Consider the following 20378-nt stretch of genomic DNA (forward strand, 5'->3'; position numbering starts at 1 on the left):
AGAAACCATCGTAAGATAACAATAATGGTCATAAAAAAAAATCACAAAGCGTTGAAAAAAAACATTCATAAGATGAATAAATGGGTTATAATCATGATATAATTATTGTTCTTCAGAGTTTACATAATACACACAATCACACACACACACAACGTATGTATGTAAAAGTAAAAACATACGGAACAATCAAACCAGTAAAATACCGGTCTCGTCGTACAGATGGCGATTGTAGTGCATTAGTCATGTGGTCGTCCATGGGCGACGAGAAACCGTCAGTCAGTGCAGACCAGCGCTCGAATCGTTTCGCTGGTTCCTACCGTTTCGTTTACCACCGCTTGAGTACGTTATACACGCCGTCGCATTAATATTTTCAAACCTATATTGTTTTAGAAAAATAAATATACGTGTAAAATTTTTTTCTTATTTTGTTTTTGTGTTCCGTGAACTTTGTGCAGAAATAAATAAATATATAATCCTTTATGAACGAATACACGTACGAGTATAATAAAATATTAGAAAAAATAGAAGAAAATACGGTTAAATGACATGGTCGTCTGGTCCCAGTGTTTCGTATTAATAATAGGCCGAGAATGTCCCTTGGGCACAGCTCCAACGTGAAGCCGACACCGTTGTTTTCGTATTTATCATAACATAATATCTAGATTTTTGTTTAAAATTTCATTTTTTCTTCTTTCGAATAATTTACGAATTATCGTCGCGTGAAATTCGTGGTAGGTACCTACGTGAAAATCACGTACACCTATAAACCCGTGCCTGCGAATTCGCGCCGTACAGTGATTGTCTTGTCCGTTAAAAAAAAAAAAAAAATTGAAAATTAAAATATCTTATCAGCTCTCTACACAATACATAATATATTCATATCAAAACAGCATCGTGCCATCATCCTACACGGTAACCTCACTGCTACTAGTGGCCGTTCGTCGTGCACGGCAATCCGGCGAATCTGATGCATGGATACGTTGACCAGAAACATGCCGTCCAAAAAACAGTACAACCTCGTGCCCAACGACGAGTACGACACGAGAATACCTATGCATCCGGAAGAAGCGTTCGAGCACGGCATTACATTCCACGCCAAGGTAAGACGTTTATTAGTTTTATTTTTATTTCTGTCTGTCCATGCATGTTCACTTGTTATTCTACCATGGTCGCGCCCGGGACCATACCTATTTAGCATGGGGAAACGATCGCCAAACCTTCCGGATAACCGGTGAGCCGCTAGTATGAACTATAGATGGTACCTAAATTTGATAATACGTCCGATCGTAGTGCTTATTTATGGTTATTAACATGAGAAAATAATATTATGATAGCACCATTGTTCTCGGGTGTTTGGAACGAGTTCAGGCTTCGAACACTTGCATCAGCAGTACCTACCATCTCATACCACCACAGGTATTGTGTACAGTGATGATCAATTTTATTCCGAGGTTATTCTAATAATCACACGGGTTGTACTATAGATCACAAAGCTTTTATTCAACGTCATATAAATATACTTTGACACACTACAGATTTGTACCTATACCTCTATCAGTATTCCGTTCCAACAAAATCTTCTGTTATGCCGTAGTAATTTCGGAAAAAAAATGTTGTTTATAATTCTTGAATTTTAGTAAATGTCTAATTATTATTCGGCTATTGTTTCTACTTACCATTTACTGTTGAATAGTTCAAAAGTTGTACGGCACTACAAAGAAGTACGTAATTTTTAAATTACCAACTAACTATATCATGCATTTGATAAACTATACTATAGTCATTGGTTAATGACATATTTTTCATACAATGTACCATAATTCTCATTCCAAATTATTATATGTTATATGTCTTACTAATAATGTAATTGGACCTTGTTGCTTTTGTTTTTTGAGTATTTTCTACTTATCTTGTGTGTAAATTAATGTATACATTAGTTATTAACGCCACCATTTGTGGTAGGTAAATCGAATTATAAATAATATCAGTTTAAAAAAAATTCCAAGTAAATATAAAATATATTTCCAAAATCTTAATTACAAGTATTTTTTTCTTAATAATAATTGTAACTAACTAATATAAATTATAGCACATACTTTTATTAATAAGATTATGATTCATTATATTTGAATATTTCCAATAATTGAAATAGGTCGTACATTCAAATTCCATCATAATTGTTTTATCCATATGAAGTGCATACAGCGGGAAAGTGGTTTTTAGTTTAACTATAATAAACTTATCTATCAATAAAATGCATTTGACTTATATACAAATTTTTAAAAAATATATTTATAAAAATATACGTGATATTATGTAAATTGATAAAAATATTGAGTATAATTTATATATATTTAAGTAAAATTTGAGTATAAGTTTTTTTTTCATTAGTATATTGCTTATACATTACATATTTTATGGTACGATTTTGCGGTTGATCTGACATTAATCAGTGTACTATTATGTATTCATTACGTATATTTTATGTGAATTTTAATCCTGTTAATATTTTATTTAAAATGGTTATTTCAACACAACTAATATTTGCAGAATTGTTGAAAAAATCAACAATATATATTTAAGCAATTCCAATTAATTTAATACATTTTGTAGTACAGGTATAAATTGTACTGTATGCATAATACATTTCAGGTAGATACCAATAATAATTTAATATTTTTTTTTATTACCATACGATTCTTTAAATATTAGACTTGCATATTTATCAAATATATGATGGATTATAGTTAAACTCTTATTAATCTTTAATTCTTCGATACCAATGGGATAAATAATTTGGAATTTATAAAAATTTACTGTTGAAATACAATAATTTATGAATAGAAATCATGTTAAACATAAATGTTTGTGTTTGTTAATTGCAAATTACGATTAGAAAATAAAATTATAATTTTAAAAATAATGGTTTAAATAGTGTAAATATGAAAGTACTAAACAACATGACATTTATAAGTATTTTATACAATAAATGGAAACTTGGACACTTTACATTAATTAAAACTCCATTAACACTGAATTTTTGGTACCAATCGCATCATCAGCTTATAAACCAACAGAAATTAAACAAAACTAAGTTATGGAATCTTAAGTGAAATTATTCTTCGGGAAAAAATAATGAACATAATTATTATACCTTTAAGATAATCTTTGGGAGTTTGTACTTTACACAAAATAATTGGTATAAAATTAAGGGCTATAGATTCAAAATTACTTTTTTTATAAATACAACACTATACTTATATTTAAATTATACCGAATAGAAATTAAAAATTAAAAATTAAATTAAATTAAATTTTATTTTTGCTAATAAAAGTGTTCATAATATCTTTTAGTTCAAGTGGATTGAACTTTAAAACTATTATCTATTATTGTGTTTTCAAATTAATTTATTTTATTTTTGAAATATTAATTTTTATCGAAGTAAGATGAAGTGTGTTAGAATGTGAAACCTTTATTATAATAAAATTCGTATAAATTCAAAAGCAATTATTAAATAAATCATTAGAAAATTATTTTGAATGAAAATACCATGTTGGTGCGAAATAGATATTCAATATCTCATAATCAGTAATATTTTTGAAAATAAACAGCTATATACTTAAAAAAATTATTTAAAAAATTTGGACGGTTCAAATCTTTAAATTACTTAATAATAGGTCATTGTCAATCTTTTTGAAGCCACAAAATAAAATAAAAAAAATTTTAAACATAAATAAACCTGGTAGATGACATGTTACGTTGTTTCCAAGTTTTTTTCATTTCAAATAAGCTACCGAGAAATATGACCTCTCCAAAGTACAAACTTATGTTTATCTTGTGATTTAATAAAGCATTCATCTAAAAAAAAAAAATATAAATACATCATATAATATTCATATATTATCACTGTAAGACAAATCTGTCAATTATTTCAAGTACCATGTATAGTATTCAATATAGTTTATGTTGAACATTTTTATAAATAGCTTGAAAGTTTTGTTACGCGATCGTGTTTTATCTTATTTTAATAAAAATATGGAAAAATGTATTTATAACAGTTAAGAATTAGAAAAAAATCAATCACGACGTATATTTTTAGCGAGTTTTTTTACAATTATTCTACAAGAAAATTGGAACGAGGAAATTAGATATGGTTAGAATGAAAGATTCCATTAAAAATGAGATGATAAAAAATATCAAAATCAAACAAAGTATTTTTCCACAATTAGATACGGATTTTTCCAAGTGAAAATTTTCACCATTCATGATTCGCCGCCAAAGGAACCACGAAACAGGATGAAAATATCTACTTCAGTCACTGACGAGAGAAAGCGCGCTGAATTGTGTGTACTTTTAATCGCAAAATGTAAGATCTGAAATATTTTTAAAAATATATTGTTATTTGAAAAAACGGGAATTGAAGAAAAGAAAAAAATATCCAACAGAATTGGTCGGATATCTGAATAACTGGTTTGGACGTTTGGTTTTCAAGGTAAATCACGTGTATCCATTTTGCAACTTTTCATCTGATTATTTATTTCATAACGTCAACAATTTCCTCGCTTTAGTATGAATCATACCATCGATGATGTCGTAGAGTGTATGAGCGTGAGTACATTAATACTTAGTCATGGCTATCATTTGCATAACCAATGATACTTATTACACATCAAAGGCATGTTATTATGATTTTTATTTAATTTTATATAATTACCAATGCGAGAAAAAAAGTCCTCCGTATAAAAATTCTAGATGCTCAATTCATATATTACATTTTATGATATTTTTTTGCTCAGGGAAATTTAATTGGTTTTCATCTAAGCAAAACACTAATCAAATGTATTTTATTTGCGGTTTATTAACTATTAAATAAATGTAATAATTATCTATTTCGTAATACTATAGTAATGAATATTATAAAAGCAATTTATAAAATATTTTTAATGATATTTTAATAAATCGTGTTCTCAAAAAGCCGATTTGTAGAAAAATTAAATGAATATTTACTATAAACGAAAACATCGTGATAAGATATATCGATAAAAGCTTTCTACCGCTTATAGATTTTAATTATTCCATTGTTATAATTATTATTATTAAAACCGTGTCACTTAAAGAAATGCACTTTGCCGTTGTACATATTGCATACGTAGACACGCAAGGAACATAATTGAAACCGATTGGTTGAGTCATAAATGTGAATCAATTTTGTCGACTGTGCAGTGATTGACCTTCTTCAAGCTTGTTTAGTATCGGTAATGACTCAACCCTGTTACGTATCGCCTATTTTCGACCGCAAGCATCGGTTTTTTTTCTTCTATCCACTACTCTCGGACATGTGTGACTTCCGATTTTTTTTTCACGCATTTGTAAAAATCGTCAGAAAACCGTGGCATCGAACATAAAGATGCTGAATCGAAAAGTACCGATGCGAATCAAGTTTGTATTAAACTCTATAGGGGAAAAAAATTATCCGGGACGTTGAACTACGATGTACTCGTATAGCATGAATAATGTACGAGTTTCTGAGACAAAGACATTGATTTTGATGAAACCACGTGGTTGTTTTTCAATTTAGAATTACGAAATGACTGACCGGAATGCCGTACCGTATATGTGATTAGTGATTACTGAGTATATTTTTTTTCCACTCTTCTTTACCAGTCCTTTATTATCGGTACATATCAGCGTACGTGACTGCATCCGTACGCACGCAGAACGGGGTTGTTGAAGGTCAATAACACGGGACAATGATTTCTTATTGCCAGGTGTTATGTTCGAGTTACCCAGTATATGTATAATTGCTCAATATCAGTGCGAGAGAAAAAATAAGGTAATCAGACCAGCCCTCGCTGGGAATCGTTTGATCTTCTTGAGCCAATATCTTATTATCCAAAATTTTCGCAAGGAAATATTTTTTACTATACAATTCTCGTATGTGAGTTGTAAATTCTGTTATTACCTATTGTTCGTTATTTGACAGTATATGTGCAGTTAAATATAATGTAGATGTTAATTATTCATTCGGTTTCAACAGAAAATGCGTTACCTACGATTAATATAGTTATAAAAAAATTAATGCAGAACTTAAATTCAGCTCAAATCTTAAAAAATCATTGTATGTGAACTATCTCTATATATAGCCGGAGACATATTATACAATGCTAATATACTGTTTTGAATAATCGAAAAAAGTCAGAAAATTGTGTATTTTGATAATTTAGTTTTTATAGTTTGAAAAATAAAAATGTATGTATTAAAAACTATCATCTACGTGTATTTTATATTTATATATATATATCTAATATAAGTATAGATAAAATCAAAATTGTATTAAAACTACACTTTTTTATAACCTGTGAATATTTTGTTTCCATATTTTTTTTACTTGTTAGTCAGTAATATCTTATTAGTACAAACACTTATTGTGTTTTGTAACGGTTGTGGCAATTGTATTGAAATTATATATGTATATATATATATATATATTGTGTTTTAATAGCATTATTATTGAAAACATGACCAATTAAGGGTGGTGCAGTAATTCATATTCAATATATGAAAAAATTCATAATTTTCACGTTTATTTTGGTATTTGCGTTATTTATTATACAGCATATACGCGGCAATATGTAGTGTTTCACCGAAGAAACTTTTGTCATAATAACATTATGTCGTACATGTTGTTTCACACAATAGTGCATGTACTATTGTACTTGTCTTTATCATCGTCGTGAGTTTCGACTGTTATTATATCGGTTAGCAGTGAAATTCGGTAATGCGTTAGTCTTAAACAGGTAATTCACTTGATCGTCGCCATGTATGCGTAATGCTTCTGACGCCGGCGGTCATTAAGGCGGCATTACAACTCGGTCGAATGCCATCGATTAAAATTCTAGTGGAAAATAATTACAATAATAATAAGTTTAATAATGATAATATAGGTGATCAGACGATTCCGGTCGAAATTCTTGACGTCGTTTTGGAAGCGCGTAGAATATTATTGTTTGTTAAGGTAATCGAAAACCATAGTACAACACTACATAAAGAGAGAGAGGGAGAGAAAAAGTGTGGATATAGTATATAATGTGTATTGGGCTCGCGGGTCGGTCAAACTCTTTTATATCGCATATACCGACGGTGGGAGCCCTACACGTGGAAATGGATGTGCGTCGTTTGAACGGACGTTGTCGTACTCGTAACTACGACGACCGCGCGGTATTTCGTGAGAATAAAATTAATGGGTTTTCGTTTAAGTTTCTATACCCGGCGTAGTGTGTGTTCGATGTTATTTTTTTCTATAAATTCCGTGGAAAAAGTTTTTTCACCAAACGAAATGCGTCGATGAAATGTACGGCGAGAACGGAGGGGAAAAAAAAACCTGTACTTTTACGCTACCATAGCTAAGTACCTACTAATATAGTATGTGTCGCATAAATACACTTGCGCCTATACGGTACATAAATAATGTTACGAAAACGAATTGCTCGAGTGGCGGCGACGAAACTAGAAATAGGTGGTGCCGGTGAACGGCACGAGGGTAGGTAGGCTAAGCATATACGGGACAAGAGAAAAACGACGACTACACAAGCGTGCGTATGTATTATTATAATATGTTTTCTTGCGTACACGCCGCCGACGGCCCATCCGAACAACGGTCGGTTATTAATTGTAAAAAGTCTCGCCGAGGTGGGTGATGGTAGAACTTCTTATAATTTTTTTTTTTTATTTATTTCTCCCCTATCGGAGGAGATGCAGAGAAGCTGTGAGCGTGCGCCGCGTTGATCGGGACACTGTACATAGTTTAAAGTCATTGTGATGCACACGCGTTTCTTGGCGTCGTCCTCCATGCTGAGCGCAGCCCGACTAGGTTGCATCTGCATGAATGGGTTTGTTGTTTTTCTTTTTACTTTTTTGGATGATTATAAATAAAAATAAACATACATTTCGTATACGAGTACGTACACGAATAAATTTACATATATATATTCTTAAATACATAATACTCTTCTAATATAATAGTAGTGTAATGTAGTGTTCGATCACAGCGCAAGTGTGTGCGTGTTCGAGTGCAAGTGTGCGCGTGTCGAAAGTGGTGGATGATTCAAGGTCATTCCACATTCCCCGGAGCGAAGGTAGTAGTAAATGTTGTCGCCGCCTCGTGTATATCATGACGGCTACTAAACCCGTGCGTAGTGTATTATGTACGACCGATTCTCCTCTCGGCTGTTGTGGACGACGAAGAGAGAACCGACACGTTACCGTTCGTTCTATGCGCAAGATATAAAAATTATTATAACAATAGTGATAATAACGAAAAAAAATAAAAATACAAATAATAATAATATTATGCTGTGCAGCGGTGGCAATGCATCGAAAAACTGGAAAACACGGTATGCTCATGTATAAACATCAACCCGCCATACTGCTTCTGTCGTTTCCTCTACTGCGTTCCTTCCCGACTCGTATAAAAATAATAATGATATTACACCGTACACGGCTGTTCTGTTAATGCAAACGACCTGCCGACCGAGACCCGTCTTCGTTTGTACTTACATGTACGGGTATATATTATAATAGAACTCCGTAATGCATATTCTGTGTTCCTCCCCCTCCCTGCACTTTAATATCTGGATAACGCCATTCGCGTCCACCATGAACTTTATGCTGTTTTCACGTCGGCGGGCGGTGATTTTTTATTTTTTCTCCTTTTCGTCCGAATATTTGATGTTCGCCGCCAAAAACGACTATTTGGTGTGACGGTGCATCGCCTTACGATACGAGATGAATTGAAATTTTCGTTTTTCTCGTAACGAATGTGACGGGGGGACGAAAACTACGAATGCACTGAGCTAATGCCATTTCGCTACCGCGTTATTGTTTCCGTCACCGCACACGTGGTCTTATTGCATAATTGCATTGGTGCAGTGTGCACCAGTACAATTGCACGTCCTGGGCGTCGAGAGACTCGCTGGTACGATTCACGTGCGCACACGATACTTTATAATAACAGCTATCGCGAACACGTGTCGGCAGTGTGCGTGTGCGAGCGCTAATATTTTTGTGCGTCGAAACGAATAACGTCGATTTGTCTGCCGCCGCACAACTCACGAGTACACGGAAGTTTCATTGTTCTTATTCGTGGGCGACGAGAAGCAATAACGAACACGCGTAGACGATAAACCTATTTCATTCGGGAAAATTCTGGATTTCCATGTACATATTTACGTTTCCGTAAAGTCGTTCTGCTACACATCGTTCTAGCATTTAAACGTTTTCGACGGTTTAAAAAAAAAAATCGTGAAACGATCACAGAAATCAACTTATTTTCCTATGTTTAATTAAAAAAGGCCAAATAGCAATAATTTATACATTCGTTTGTTTAAATCACTCCCTGTTCCGTTTATGTCATCGATCTTGTTTGCGTAGTTAGAATAGGATATTATAATAATACATTAATCCAAACAATGATTACGGGTTTTCTATATATATATATTTAGAATGAATTAAACAATTATTTATTACAACCCACATGAATCAAATTACGAAATTGGTTTTATATTAGGTATAACATTTTGTAAAATTCAATTAAATTTTATTATTTTGCATTTAATCGCCGAAATATACTATAATTTCTCGGTTTCAATTCAAACAATTTCTAGGAATTAAGTATTATGAGCATAGGCAGGAATTTCGACATGGTGGTGCATCATGAATAGTATATACGCTGATTTCTAAATAATGCTTAAATTATTTAAGTTAAGTAAGTTTTCAAATCGTATGACAATAGAAAATTATTATTTTCGTTTTTTTCGATGAATACAAAGTCATAATGTAGGCTACTAGAAAATTTGACATTGATCGTTTTCATTTTTTTTAAATTCAGGGGGCAAGTGCACCCCCTTGTATCTCTCTGGCGGTACCCATAATTACGAGCTTAAAGTATAGTTTTCCAGGTATAACAGTAAGATAATGAAAATCTTTAAAACTATATTTTTAATAAACAGAAGTGATTATAACTTTCATGAACAAACTTGTAAATAATTTATTCGAAATTATTTGTTGAATTATTATTTAAGTTTAACAATTTAGTTTCCACTGTGACAATTATTGAAAAGAATACGATACTTGTTGTGAATGATAAAACAATAAAAAAAAAAAAAAATAATAAAGACATTTTAAAATATAATTTATATAAAATATAAATAACGATGTCAGGGACAAAAAGTTAATAATATATATTATATATATATATTTGTGTGTAAAGTCGGGGTAAAATTAATAATAATAGTAACCAATATGCAACAAAAATGTTATAATTATGTTTTTGTTAAGACAGAAAATAAAGTATCTTCTATGAAGTAAATTCTGAAAGCTGGAATAGTATTGATAAAAGTACTTATAAATATATAAAAGTTATATAAAAGTTCTTTATATACTATTCTTTGTTTCGAGTACCTAGTTAAGAATTTAGATATATGTATTGATATACCAATATCAATATGGTAGTTGCAAGCGTTCAAAAAACAGTGGGATCATTTTGGTCGTTTTGTTGTACGATTTAATTAAATAAAAAGTAAAACTGTTACAGATATGGATATTGATGGATTGCAGATTAATTCGATATTTTTGTTGGTACAGTTGAGTGTTAAAATATATACGGTACAAAACTTTGTGAGGTAGTAATCAGGTTATTGGAAATTTAATTATCCTTCTATAATAATATCGATGTAAAATTTGCTTTTGTAATTAACATTTTTTTATGAAGTCTAGTTTGAAAATACTCAGGATTAAACTTTAATTATTTAGTTTTTCGTCGTTGAAATAAAATATTATGTCTTTTCATGGTGAAACTGTTTTCGATAAAATACATTGTGACGTAATAAACGATTTACGAGTTTGGAACACTCAACGAAATTATTCTAGGAAGGTTACTTTTGAAGACAGTGTTGAAAATAAGAGAAAAAAGATTTTCTACTTATTTGAATGAGGAATTTGAATTTTGTTTATGAGTTCCAAGATAAAAAGTTTAAATTTAGTAATTTAAGGTAGTACAATTTCCTATTATAATTTATCACTGCACGCATATGGATTTTATTTCAACAAATATTATTCTTTATACTACTCTTTGTACAATACGAGTAAGATTTATTTAAAAAAATTTTATTCGTATCCTTTGGATTATACTATGACATCATAATAATTGAATTTACGAAGTAAAAAGCTTCAAATGTTATTTATAGTATTTATAGTGTTAACATTTTTTTTTTTAGAAGTTAAAAACAACTTATTAAATTAAAGTTATCGATCAGTTAAGAATACATGTAAATCATGTATTTGTGTTTACAAAGATCCATGGTAAACATCTCTAAGTTTTTATGCAAACCTCTAAACAATATTATATTTATTAAATTTTTTTTTTTTGGCAGATACTATCAACAAAGTAATAAGTAAATTGTACAAAGCTGGTCAAAATCTATTACCGAATGGTTATTTTGTTTGGTATCATGAATGGTTGTAAATATACGATCGTATATGTATTTATTGATACGATATTTGTTTTAAAATTATTTTCTATTTCATTTCGTTTGCGGGTTACTGAAGAATCTACAAATATTTCCCTTCAATTTTTACGCATAATTTTCTTCAAAATAGAATAAGTAAAATGTTAGTTGGATATTTATCACTAATTTATGAAGGCTCCAAATAAAACATTAAATAATAAAGTATATAATTTGATTAATTATATTTCATAAAATAATATAAAATTATACTCTTATACTTAGTTTTGGTAAACTATAATTATGCGCTAACTTTGATTAAAAAGGAAACCCACAAAACAAAATAGTATACAACTTAAAAAATGAATTATATATATATTTCAGTGCTAAACATTTTCTAATGCAAATCATTCGATTTAAAAAAAAACTCTTCTAATATATTGTAATTATAAAATTTATCACATAAAAAAAGTAAATTTAGACATATATACTAAATTAAATATACATACCTATAAATTTCCACTACATTTAAAATATGTAGTGTATTTCTATTATTATTTTTTAAAATTTTTTTTATCATAAACCATTTCAATATATTGAGTATTGCATTTAGTTATTAAGTTTGTAGTACGTTTGTATATACATTTTGACATAAGGATTTCATGGAAGCAAAAAAAACAAAAAAAAACACAGCAAAATTGTGCATGTTGTCCATGACTATTTTTATTTGGATGATTCGTTCCAGTACTCAACCTAACCGAGGCAGAATAAAGTTAAAGTTAAAAATTACGATTTGAACTGCTTTGTAACAGTTAACTCGTATCATCGCATCATCAGAACCGTTTATTTCGACCTATATAGTTTACAGTTCATATAAATTTCAAACTTCATGGTTTTATAAATTAAATTGAAAGCATATATAAGAGCTATAAACATTTTGAATATGTTTTTTAAATAACTTAGTTTAATAATCATTCAAGTGTTTTTGTTAAACTTTAAGTATAACATTGGAAATTAAAATATTAGTGCTTTAAAGTTTATGTGTTATAGTACCTAAAATAATTTGATTAAATCATTTATATTTTACAAATGTATGATACAGTTTATCATTGAAAATCAAATTTTGTTTTTGACTATGTTTAACATTTTCAATGTATAATTCTTAGAATTTTAATTAATAATTATAAAAAAATTAGCAAATTTATTTTAAGTCAAAAAGAAATGGTATTTTCAGGTTTCATTTTAATCGAATTTTATTAAATAAAAAATGGTTTTTTATGGTTTTAATGGTTAATTATTTAGGTATTTAAATTGGCAATATAAAACAGATTAATTTACACAGGTTTTTGGTATACTTTATTTATATTTTATTAGAAAGTTGTTTTAGATTATTCAAAAATTAAAAATGAGAGGAAAAAAGACGTTTTAAGAAGTTTTCCAATACGTTTTTGTCATAAGTAACAGTAGATTGATAATGTTCCAAATGAAATATCGGACGCAAGGGAAGTGAAATATTATTAGTAAATAAAATATATAATAATATGCATTCAAACATCACGTGTCTTTCTCATTTTTATTTTTCTGTCAGCGTCTATGCCAAGCCTGTGATAGTATTTCTTACCTCATTGTTATGTATATATATTATATGTGTATTATATTTTCTCCAGAACATTTTCTACTCAAATGCCATCGTCTTCCGTAGAATTATTCAATTGTTCACCGGGTGTTTTTTATAACAAAATAATGTTTCATTGTACACAATCATTATTTCAACGAGAGTGGGACAAAGTACTATAATATATTACTATTATATATTATATAATGGCAAATCTAAAAAATGTATTCCCCTTCATCGACCATGGGTGCGTTGTGCACAGAAAAATCATTACCGGCACACATCATATTATGTCAATAGTTAACAAATACACGATTGGTGTGAATGTGTAATATGAACACTAACAAGACATGCACACGTGTCAACCTTAGTGATATTTCTAGACTTTGTGCACACAAAAAGGAAAATATGTAGCTAGTTGACAATAAATTATAATGCTTAATATTAATAATACTATAATGCTTATTACGTTAAGCTTCAACATTAGGGAATCCTTATTGGGCCGGATTACCTGTTAGTGTGTAACATTAGAATACGGTAGTAGCAATAAAGTAAAAATAAATAAATACAAAATAAATGTAATATGTATGTACGTGCTAATTTGCGAAATTCAGCTTTACATTTCCTGTTTTTACTAACGTAACAACAAACTGTAAAATCATTTATTAAACGACACATAAAATTGATAATAATCATGTCATTGGTATTCATACAGTGGCAGCTCGTGCTATGATGCATAGGAGCATGTGAACCACAGAAAATGTATAAAAAAAAACTATTAGTTTCTTATTTTAAATTATAATTGATTATTATGCATATATTCTGTAATTAACAAAAAAAATATTTGTTAAAAAAAAAGACCGTTTCGTAGCTTTTCGTGTTGAGCACATGTTTGTTATGCTCCGGATAACCGTACAAAAGTTAGCTACATTTGTTGTTATATAAATTATTCGATAGCTCCAATGATTTAATGTTAAACTTCTTTCGTCCTCCTGTTTATTTATTGATTTTTTCTTATGATGAAAACAATCGGAAGTTATGTTTTTGTAGAATAAATACGTGAATTAAATTATCGATATTGTGTAGAGATGGAAAATTTCATACTAACACATTAGAAAAAAAAAAAGTTGGTTCATTATTTGTACTAAATATATATATATATATGTATTGTATTATTAAAATCATTTAAATCCTAGAAATAAAATGTAATTAAATATTTAATGATGAAATAGTTTTATATATGATATTTAAAAAAAATAATATGTAATGAATTATTCATTAAGAAAGTCATACATACATTAACGTTCTTGTAGTTAATAGATCAATTTGTTAAAGGAAGTTCACTAATGATCAAAACGTTGGAGAAAACAATTAATTCGTGTGGTACTTTCTAGTCTTCAACTTCTGAGTTCTCGATGAAATCGTCTAAAGTTTGGCTGTTAAAAATTACACGTATTATAGTGATGTATAATATGAAGTTCTGTGACACGATGGCCTTCTAAAGTCCTAAACATCAACTTTCCTGTTGGTTTACGCGTGAATGATTCTTTACACTGACATAGTTGTTGATTAACACCAACGGGTTCTTTTTTTGACAGATAAAATAAAATATGTAATTATTATACCTACCTACTGTGAAAAAACTATGATTTATGTCTTCTTACTTGTAGTAATATTTATTCAAAATGATAGAATATTTTGTTTTTATAATTAACAATGTTAATAAAACTATAAAATTGCTTTATATTAATAAAGATTTATCGTACGATGATTATTATATAAATGTTTAAGTATATTTATTTATATTATTTGAATTGTACAAGTATATTCTATGTAGTTTTTAGATTTTACGTAAAACGTTATGTATTGATTTAATTATGTAAAAATGTTTTCTTATATATACTTGTTATTATTAGGAAAAAGAGGTTATTTTTATTGAAATATAATTCAAAATAATATAGTTGGAGAATTTTAGTTTTAATTTATTACTAAATTTTACAATGAGACTTATATGATATATAGAATTTAAATAATTCAAAAAATGTTGCGGTGTTCTTTGAAGAAATTTTTAAATGTTGAATATTAGTTGGGTTTTAATTTTTTTTTTTCATACATGTAGTTTAAACTTATAAAAATTTCACCATAAAATATGATCAATAATCATCCATATTATATTGTATTCCAATAATAAATCAAACATTTAAAAAAATATGATATCAAACTTTGAAAAGTATTTAAAGTTTGAATTACGGTAAAATTGATGGGTTGTATGAAATATATTTCAAATAAATTATTGTTTAATATTTATTTTCGTAAAAAACGTAATATTAGATTTTGGGTTTTAAAATATTGAATATTACTTAAATTTATATTTATTATTATTTTTTTTATTTAATATAGAAGTTTTGCTCATAAATTATTTTTATGAGTATTTACAATTTTAATAACGTTCCATAAGTATTAAGAAATATATAACTAAACGATTTGCTAAGAATCAATTACTGTATTCAATAATTTATCTAGACTTTTAATTTTAAAATAATAATATAAGGTAGTTATAATTTTTATAACACTATTTTGTAACAGAAAAATGAAATGCTGTCTAATAAACACATTTGTTCTTTTTAATATGGAAATAATTTTATGGGAGCTTTTCAGTTAAAATAGTCATAATTTATAAATATCATCAAATTAACAAAAAAACCATGGTTAACAGAATAGAATTGAGTCAAGTCATTTGTGGTAGGATATTAAGTTCATTTTAAATTTGTATGATATATTAAATTTTTATATGTGTAATTTGAAATTTTAAAAAATGTATTATGCTTTGCAACTAAATAATTATACTGCAGTAACTAAATACTTTTTACTTAATTTTCCGTGACGAGACACATTATTATACTGTTTACTCGGAATGCTGTATATTTTAATTTGTAATGTTAGCTGAGACATTGGCTATTGAAAATTATTATGTAAAAATTATATATTTGTGTATTTTACTTCATTAATTAATTAAATTATATATAATAATCTATACCTAATTATAAATTAGAAACTAAAAGTTAATTATAAATTAATAATATAAGTGTTAAAAACTACTAGCAGTATTTAATAAAATACATGTTATACATACAATGAAAATAAATACATGTGTTCTAGCATTGATCAATAGCATACAATATAGTAATTAATAGAAAAAATACACACGAATCAGCCAATACTAAGTGGTCAGCCAGCTATTTATAAAAGTTCTAGGTATTATAAGAGTATAGGGTTATGCTGATATCTGTAGAAGATCTAAATTGTTTACGACGCAGATGAGAGAGGGGAATGTGCACTTGACCGAAGTGTAGTCGCAAGAATTGTATTCTATTTAATTTGAAGTACAGTTACTCGTAATGTGTATTAAATATTTTCCTGGAGTTATTTAAAATAGTTTACTATAATATCAAGCCTTAAAATAGACAACAATGTTATAAAATGCATGTAATACTGACATAAAAATTATAATAATTACTCTGTATCCCGTATACAAATATTTGATTTTAAATAAAACGTTTTGCAGAGATTAGATGTATAAGAATTGTATTTTAAAAACATGTGACCTCCCATGTACGAACATATTTTGTGCGTACCATGTTATTGACTCTTAAGTGTTTATAATATTCAACCCATTAAAATTCTGATTTGTTGACATTCTTTTTTTGTCGTTGCATTTCCTGCACGTTTTTCTTTTGCTGTACCGACGATATTATGTTTATAGTTGTTCAAATGTATTTATACTATCGGAGAATATGCATAGTTACATTTAGAAATATAATTATATTCGTAACATCAAATTAATATTTCAATCCGTCGTTATGGTTATGTATATTTTACATAAATTATTTTCAAAACATCGCATTGACCTGGAATGTCAATGCCAATTTTGCTCATGCCTCAATTCAGATACACCTTATTATAAAAAAAAAATAGTATTAAAAATACGTTTTTTTCACGACAAATATATCCATTGTGTATTATGGCAGCTATCGATTCATGTAAACACGTATTTCGTTTATGAAATGAGACCCTCTGAAGATCGGGCAGATTGGGGAGGGTCTGTTGACCGGAAATTCGTTTAGTGCAATGTCCGGTACCTCCCTTCACACAACTCTGCATTATGCCCTTCCCATAATAATCAGTTAATAGTCATCATGTGGAAATGAATTATTCATGGCCGTAAAATCGTCATATTTTTATTGTTATTAACTATCGTTCACGACTTATGCCATTGTTGTCGTAAAAAACACCCTTTTCCGTGCACAAACGTGCTTTGCGTTTAAGACGAATGGGAGTAAAAAAAAAGAGAAACGAATAAATACAAAAATTGAGTTTTGCTTTTGACTGTTTTTTTTTTCTAAACAATACGATATAACCTAAACATATATATACAGCTTTGAATACAGCAAAATGTTAAGTGCAATTTTTCGATTTCATTTTTTACCTAAGGGCTTACTTTGTGATAACAATATGAATTGAACCTATTTGAAAGACTGACTATTTTTTTTTTTATATTTTTAAATATGTCGTGGAAAATAATAAAATATAATGTGGTGTCTAAATGAAATTAATTAATTTCTTCGAATGAAAAATGTTTATGTAGGTTCTAGTTCGATTTTAAAAGTATTAAAATTAATAATACTATAACTAAATAAATAATGATATTTAAAATAGAAAATTATATACGATGTTATTTATCCATTATTATTATAATAATCTGCATATCAAATATTTATGAATATGGTTAACATTGTTTAAACTATTAATATAAAAATAATGAAAAATTGATCAAACGGATTTTAAATTATACTTATTATTTTTTTTATAGCATTTAGTTAAAATTAGACCAAAATTTAAGGCGTAACTCTCTGTACACATCTAAAAATTATACTATAAAATAATGGTTATTGATTATTAAATGTTTAAGTATTTGACGACATTGATTTATTCAATATTAGAACATTTTTTGTGTGTATGTATTTTGTAATGTATGTTCATCGCATTTTATGGACATTAAAAGAGAAACTGAATATGTTATGGGAATCATAGTATGAGAAAATATTAAAATATATGTTGTTTATTGAGTAAAAGATCAATTTATTGATTAAAATATGTCAAAGTTTCTTTATATTTGTGTTGGTTAATTGAAATATACGAGTATTGGATTATGGTACGTATTGTAATCATTACATTAATGCTGTAGTTTAAATGTGTACTGAAAAAGGATTTAGATTTTTGGATTAGAATAATTTATGTATATTGTTATTTGTTTACAAAAAAATGTATTCTGTTAACTTTTTAATATATTTGTATTTCATGATTATTACCTAGTATTTAATAATTAAAAGAATATTTTACATTTTCATTTTGAACTTCATTAATGATAAAAATTTTTTTGAAATTAAAATAAAGTATTTAAATATCTGTATTACCTTGTTTTGCTTTCACAATGATTTTTATGGATAATAAATTAGTATCAAAATTTTAATGTATCATTTTTATTATAGATAAAGAAAAAAAATATCTCCAATTGAAATGAGACAAAATATATTTTTGCTTGAAGTCACTTTCCGATTTTCTCATTAGTTATTTTATTAACTGCAAGAAATAATGGCAACAATTTAAAATATTATTAAATTTTATCCGGTAAACGTTTATATTTTTTTTTTAAAATTGATAATTTCATGTTTTATGGTTCAAAAACACTATTTATAACTAATTATACTAAGCCACTTAACCTAGTGTTTAAATGCTAGAAAATTTGGTTTAGTACATTTTTTAATAAAGGTTCTTAATATGAAATTAGTATACCCTTTTTTTCACCAATAGAGACTACTTGTAAATATTCCAATATTAATTAAGATTTCAACGTATTTAATTATTACTTTTACTTTTTTTGTATTTAAGTTAGACCATCGATCACAATTTTTTTAAATGCTATAATTTAGTGTTGATAACAAATACAAATTAATATACATGACAAAAATAAAATTTAAACCTAGACTTAGGAATATATGATCCGTTATAATACTATAATTACTATATTCATATTATATTATTGATTTAATTTTTAATCGTATTTAAAAATGTTTGTGCTTTCAGAGAGTAATTTAGTTAAATATTACGTCAGAATTTTTTCTTATGCTTAAAACGTTAAAATTGGATTAGACATCATTTCAATGATTAGTTTAATATGTTAATTATATTAGGAATTTATTTTCATTGATTTGATTAACTATCCAACTTTTCTAATCCTAAAAAAAATCTGAATAATTTAAATCATTTTGAATCATATTTTTATAGAATAAGATTAAATGCTCAGATAAATCTTATTTGTATTTAGTATGTGAATGTCTCTGACCTGTCGAGAAAAATCGACTTGTAACGTAGCTGTATAAAGTTGACTGTCTGAAAGATTTCTTGCTTCCACAATTACATTAACAAGATGATAAGTTTTTAAGATCCCATCAAATTTTTAAAGTAATACGAATTTAGAAAATACGCATGGCTACTAAAGTATATTAACTATTCATAAGATAAAATCATATTTTTTAGATATTGTAAATGTTTGAAATAGGAATTTCGATTAGTGGATATTTCATTTTTAAATTTATGCATTGAATAGTTTTACTAGAAAATAATTTATTTTGTATTTAATGATGGTAGATTCAATTTCAAATTTTATTTTAGTGTGGTTATAATACATTTTATAATATAAACTCATGACGTTTTAAATTTCTATGATAAATATTTATAAATACATTGAAAATACCTCCGTTACATTATGCGCATAATACAATGGCCACACGACGTACGGTCTCGAAGAAAAAAATAAAATACACCTGTAAGTCTCCGTTACACAATGTCACTATTCTATGTTTATGTTTTCCCTAACAATTGTTATTATTCAGAACCAGTCGAAGTCATTATAACTGATTTATCAGCTAGTTATTTTGATTTTAAAATTACACCAAACGACGTTTATAACTTTATTAAACATAAACATATTTAAACATTTGATGTTTAAAATGAAAGTAGGATTATGAATGTATACTGAATTATGCTGACATTTTGTTTATATTTATTGACCTTGAGTGATCCTTATATATAAAGGATAAACATACTATTGTGTGAAAGAAATTAATACAGTGCATATTTTACAAATTATTAATTATTTACTCAAATTGATGAAGTTATAACAGTTGTTACAAGAACATCAT

At 27.7% G+C, this 20378-nt stretch overlaps 1 protein-coding gene across 1 annotated transcript in view; it reads left to right on the forward strand.

Moving 5' to 3' along the window:
- The first annotated feature begins 455 nt into the window (after positions 1–455).
- LOC112681702 (carboxyl-terminal PDZ ligand of neuronal nitric oxide synthase protein) overlaps positions 456–20378 on the forward strand; it is a 52098-nt gene continuing 32175 nt past the window's right edge. The window contains exon 1 of the mRNA XM_025551989.1: positions 456–1100. Within this exon, the coding sequence (XP_025407774.1) occupies positions 972–1100 (129 nt within the window). The 5' untranslated portion in view covers positions 456–971. The remainder of the gene's footprint in view (positions 1101–20378) is intronic.

The sequence above is a fragment of the Sipha flava genome, unplaced genomic scaffold (genome assembly GCF_003268045.1).
Source record: "Sipha flava isolate LNK unplaced genomic scaffold, YSA_version1 194_pilon_pilon, whole genome shotgun sequence".
Classification (NCBI taxonomy): domain Eukaryota; kingdom Metazoa; phylum Arthropoda; class Insecta; order Hemiptera; family Aphididae; genus Sipha; species Sipha flava.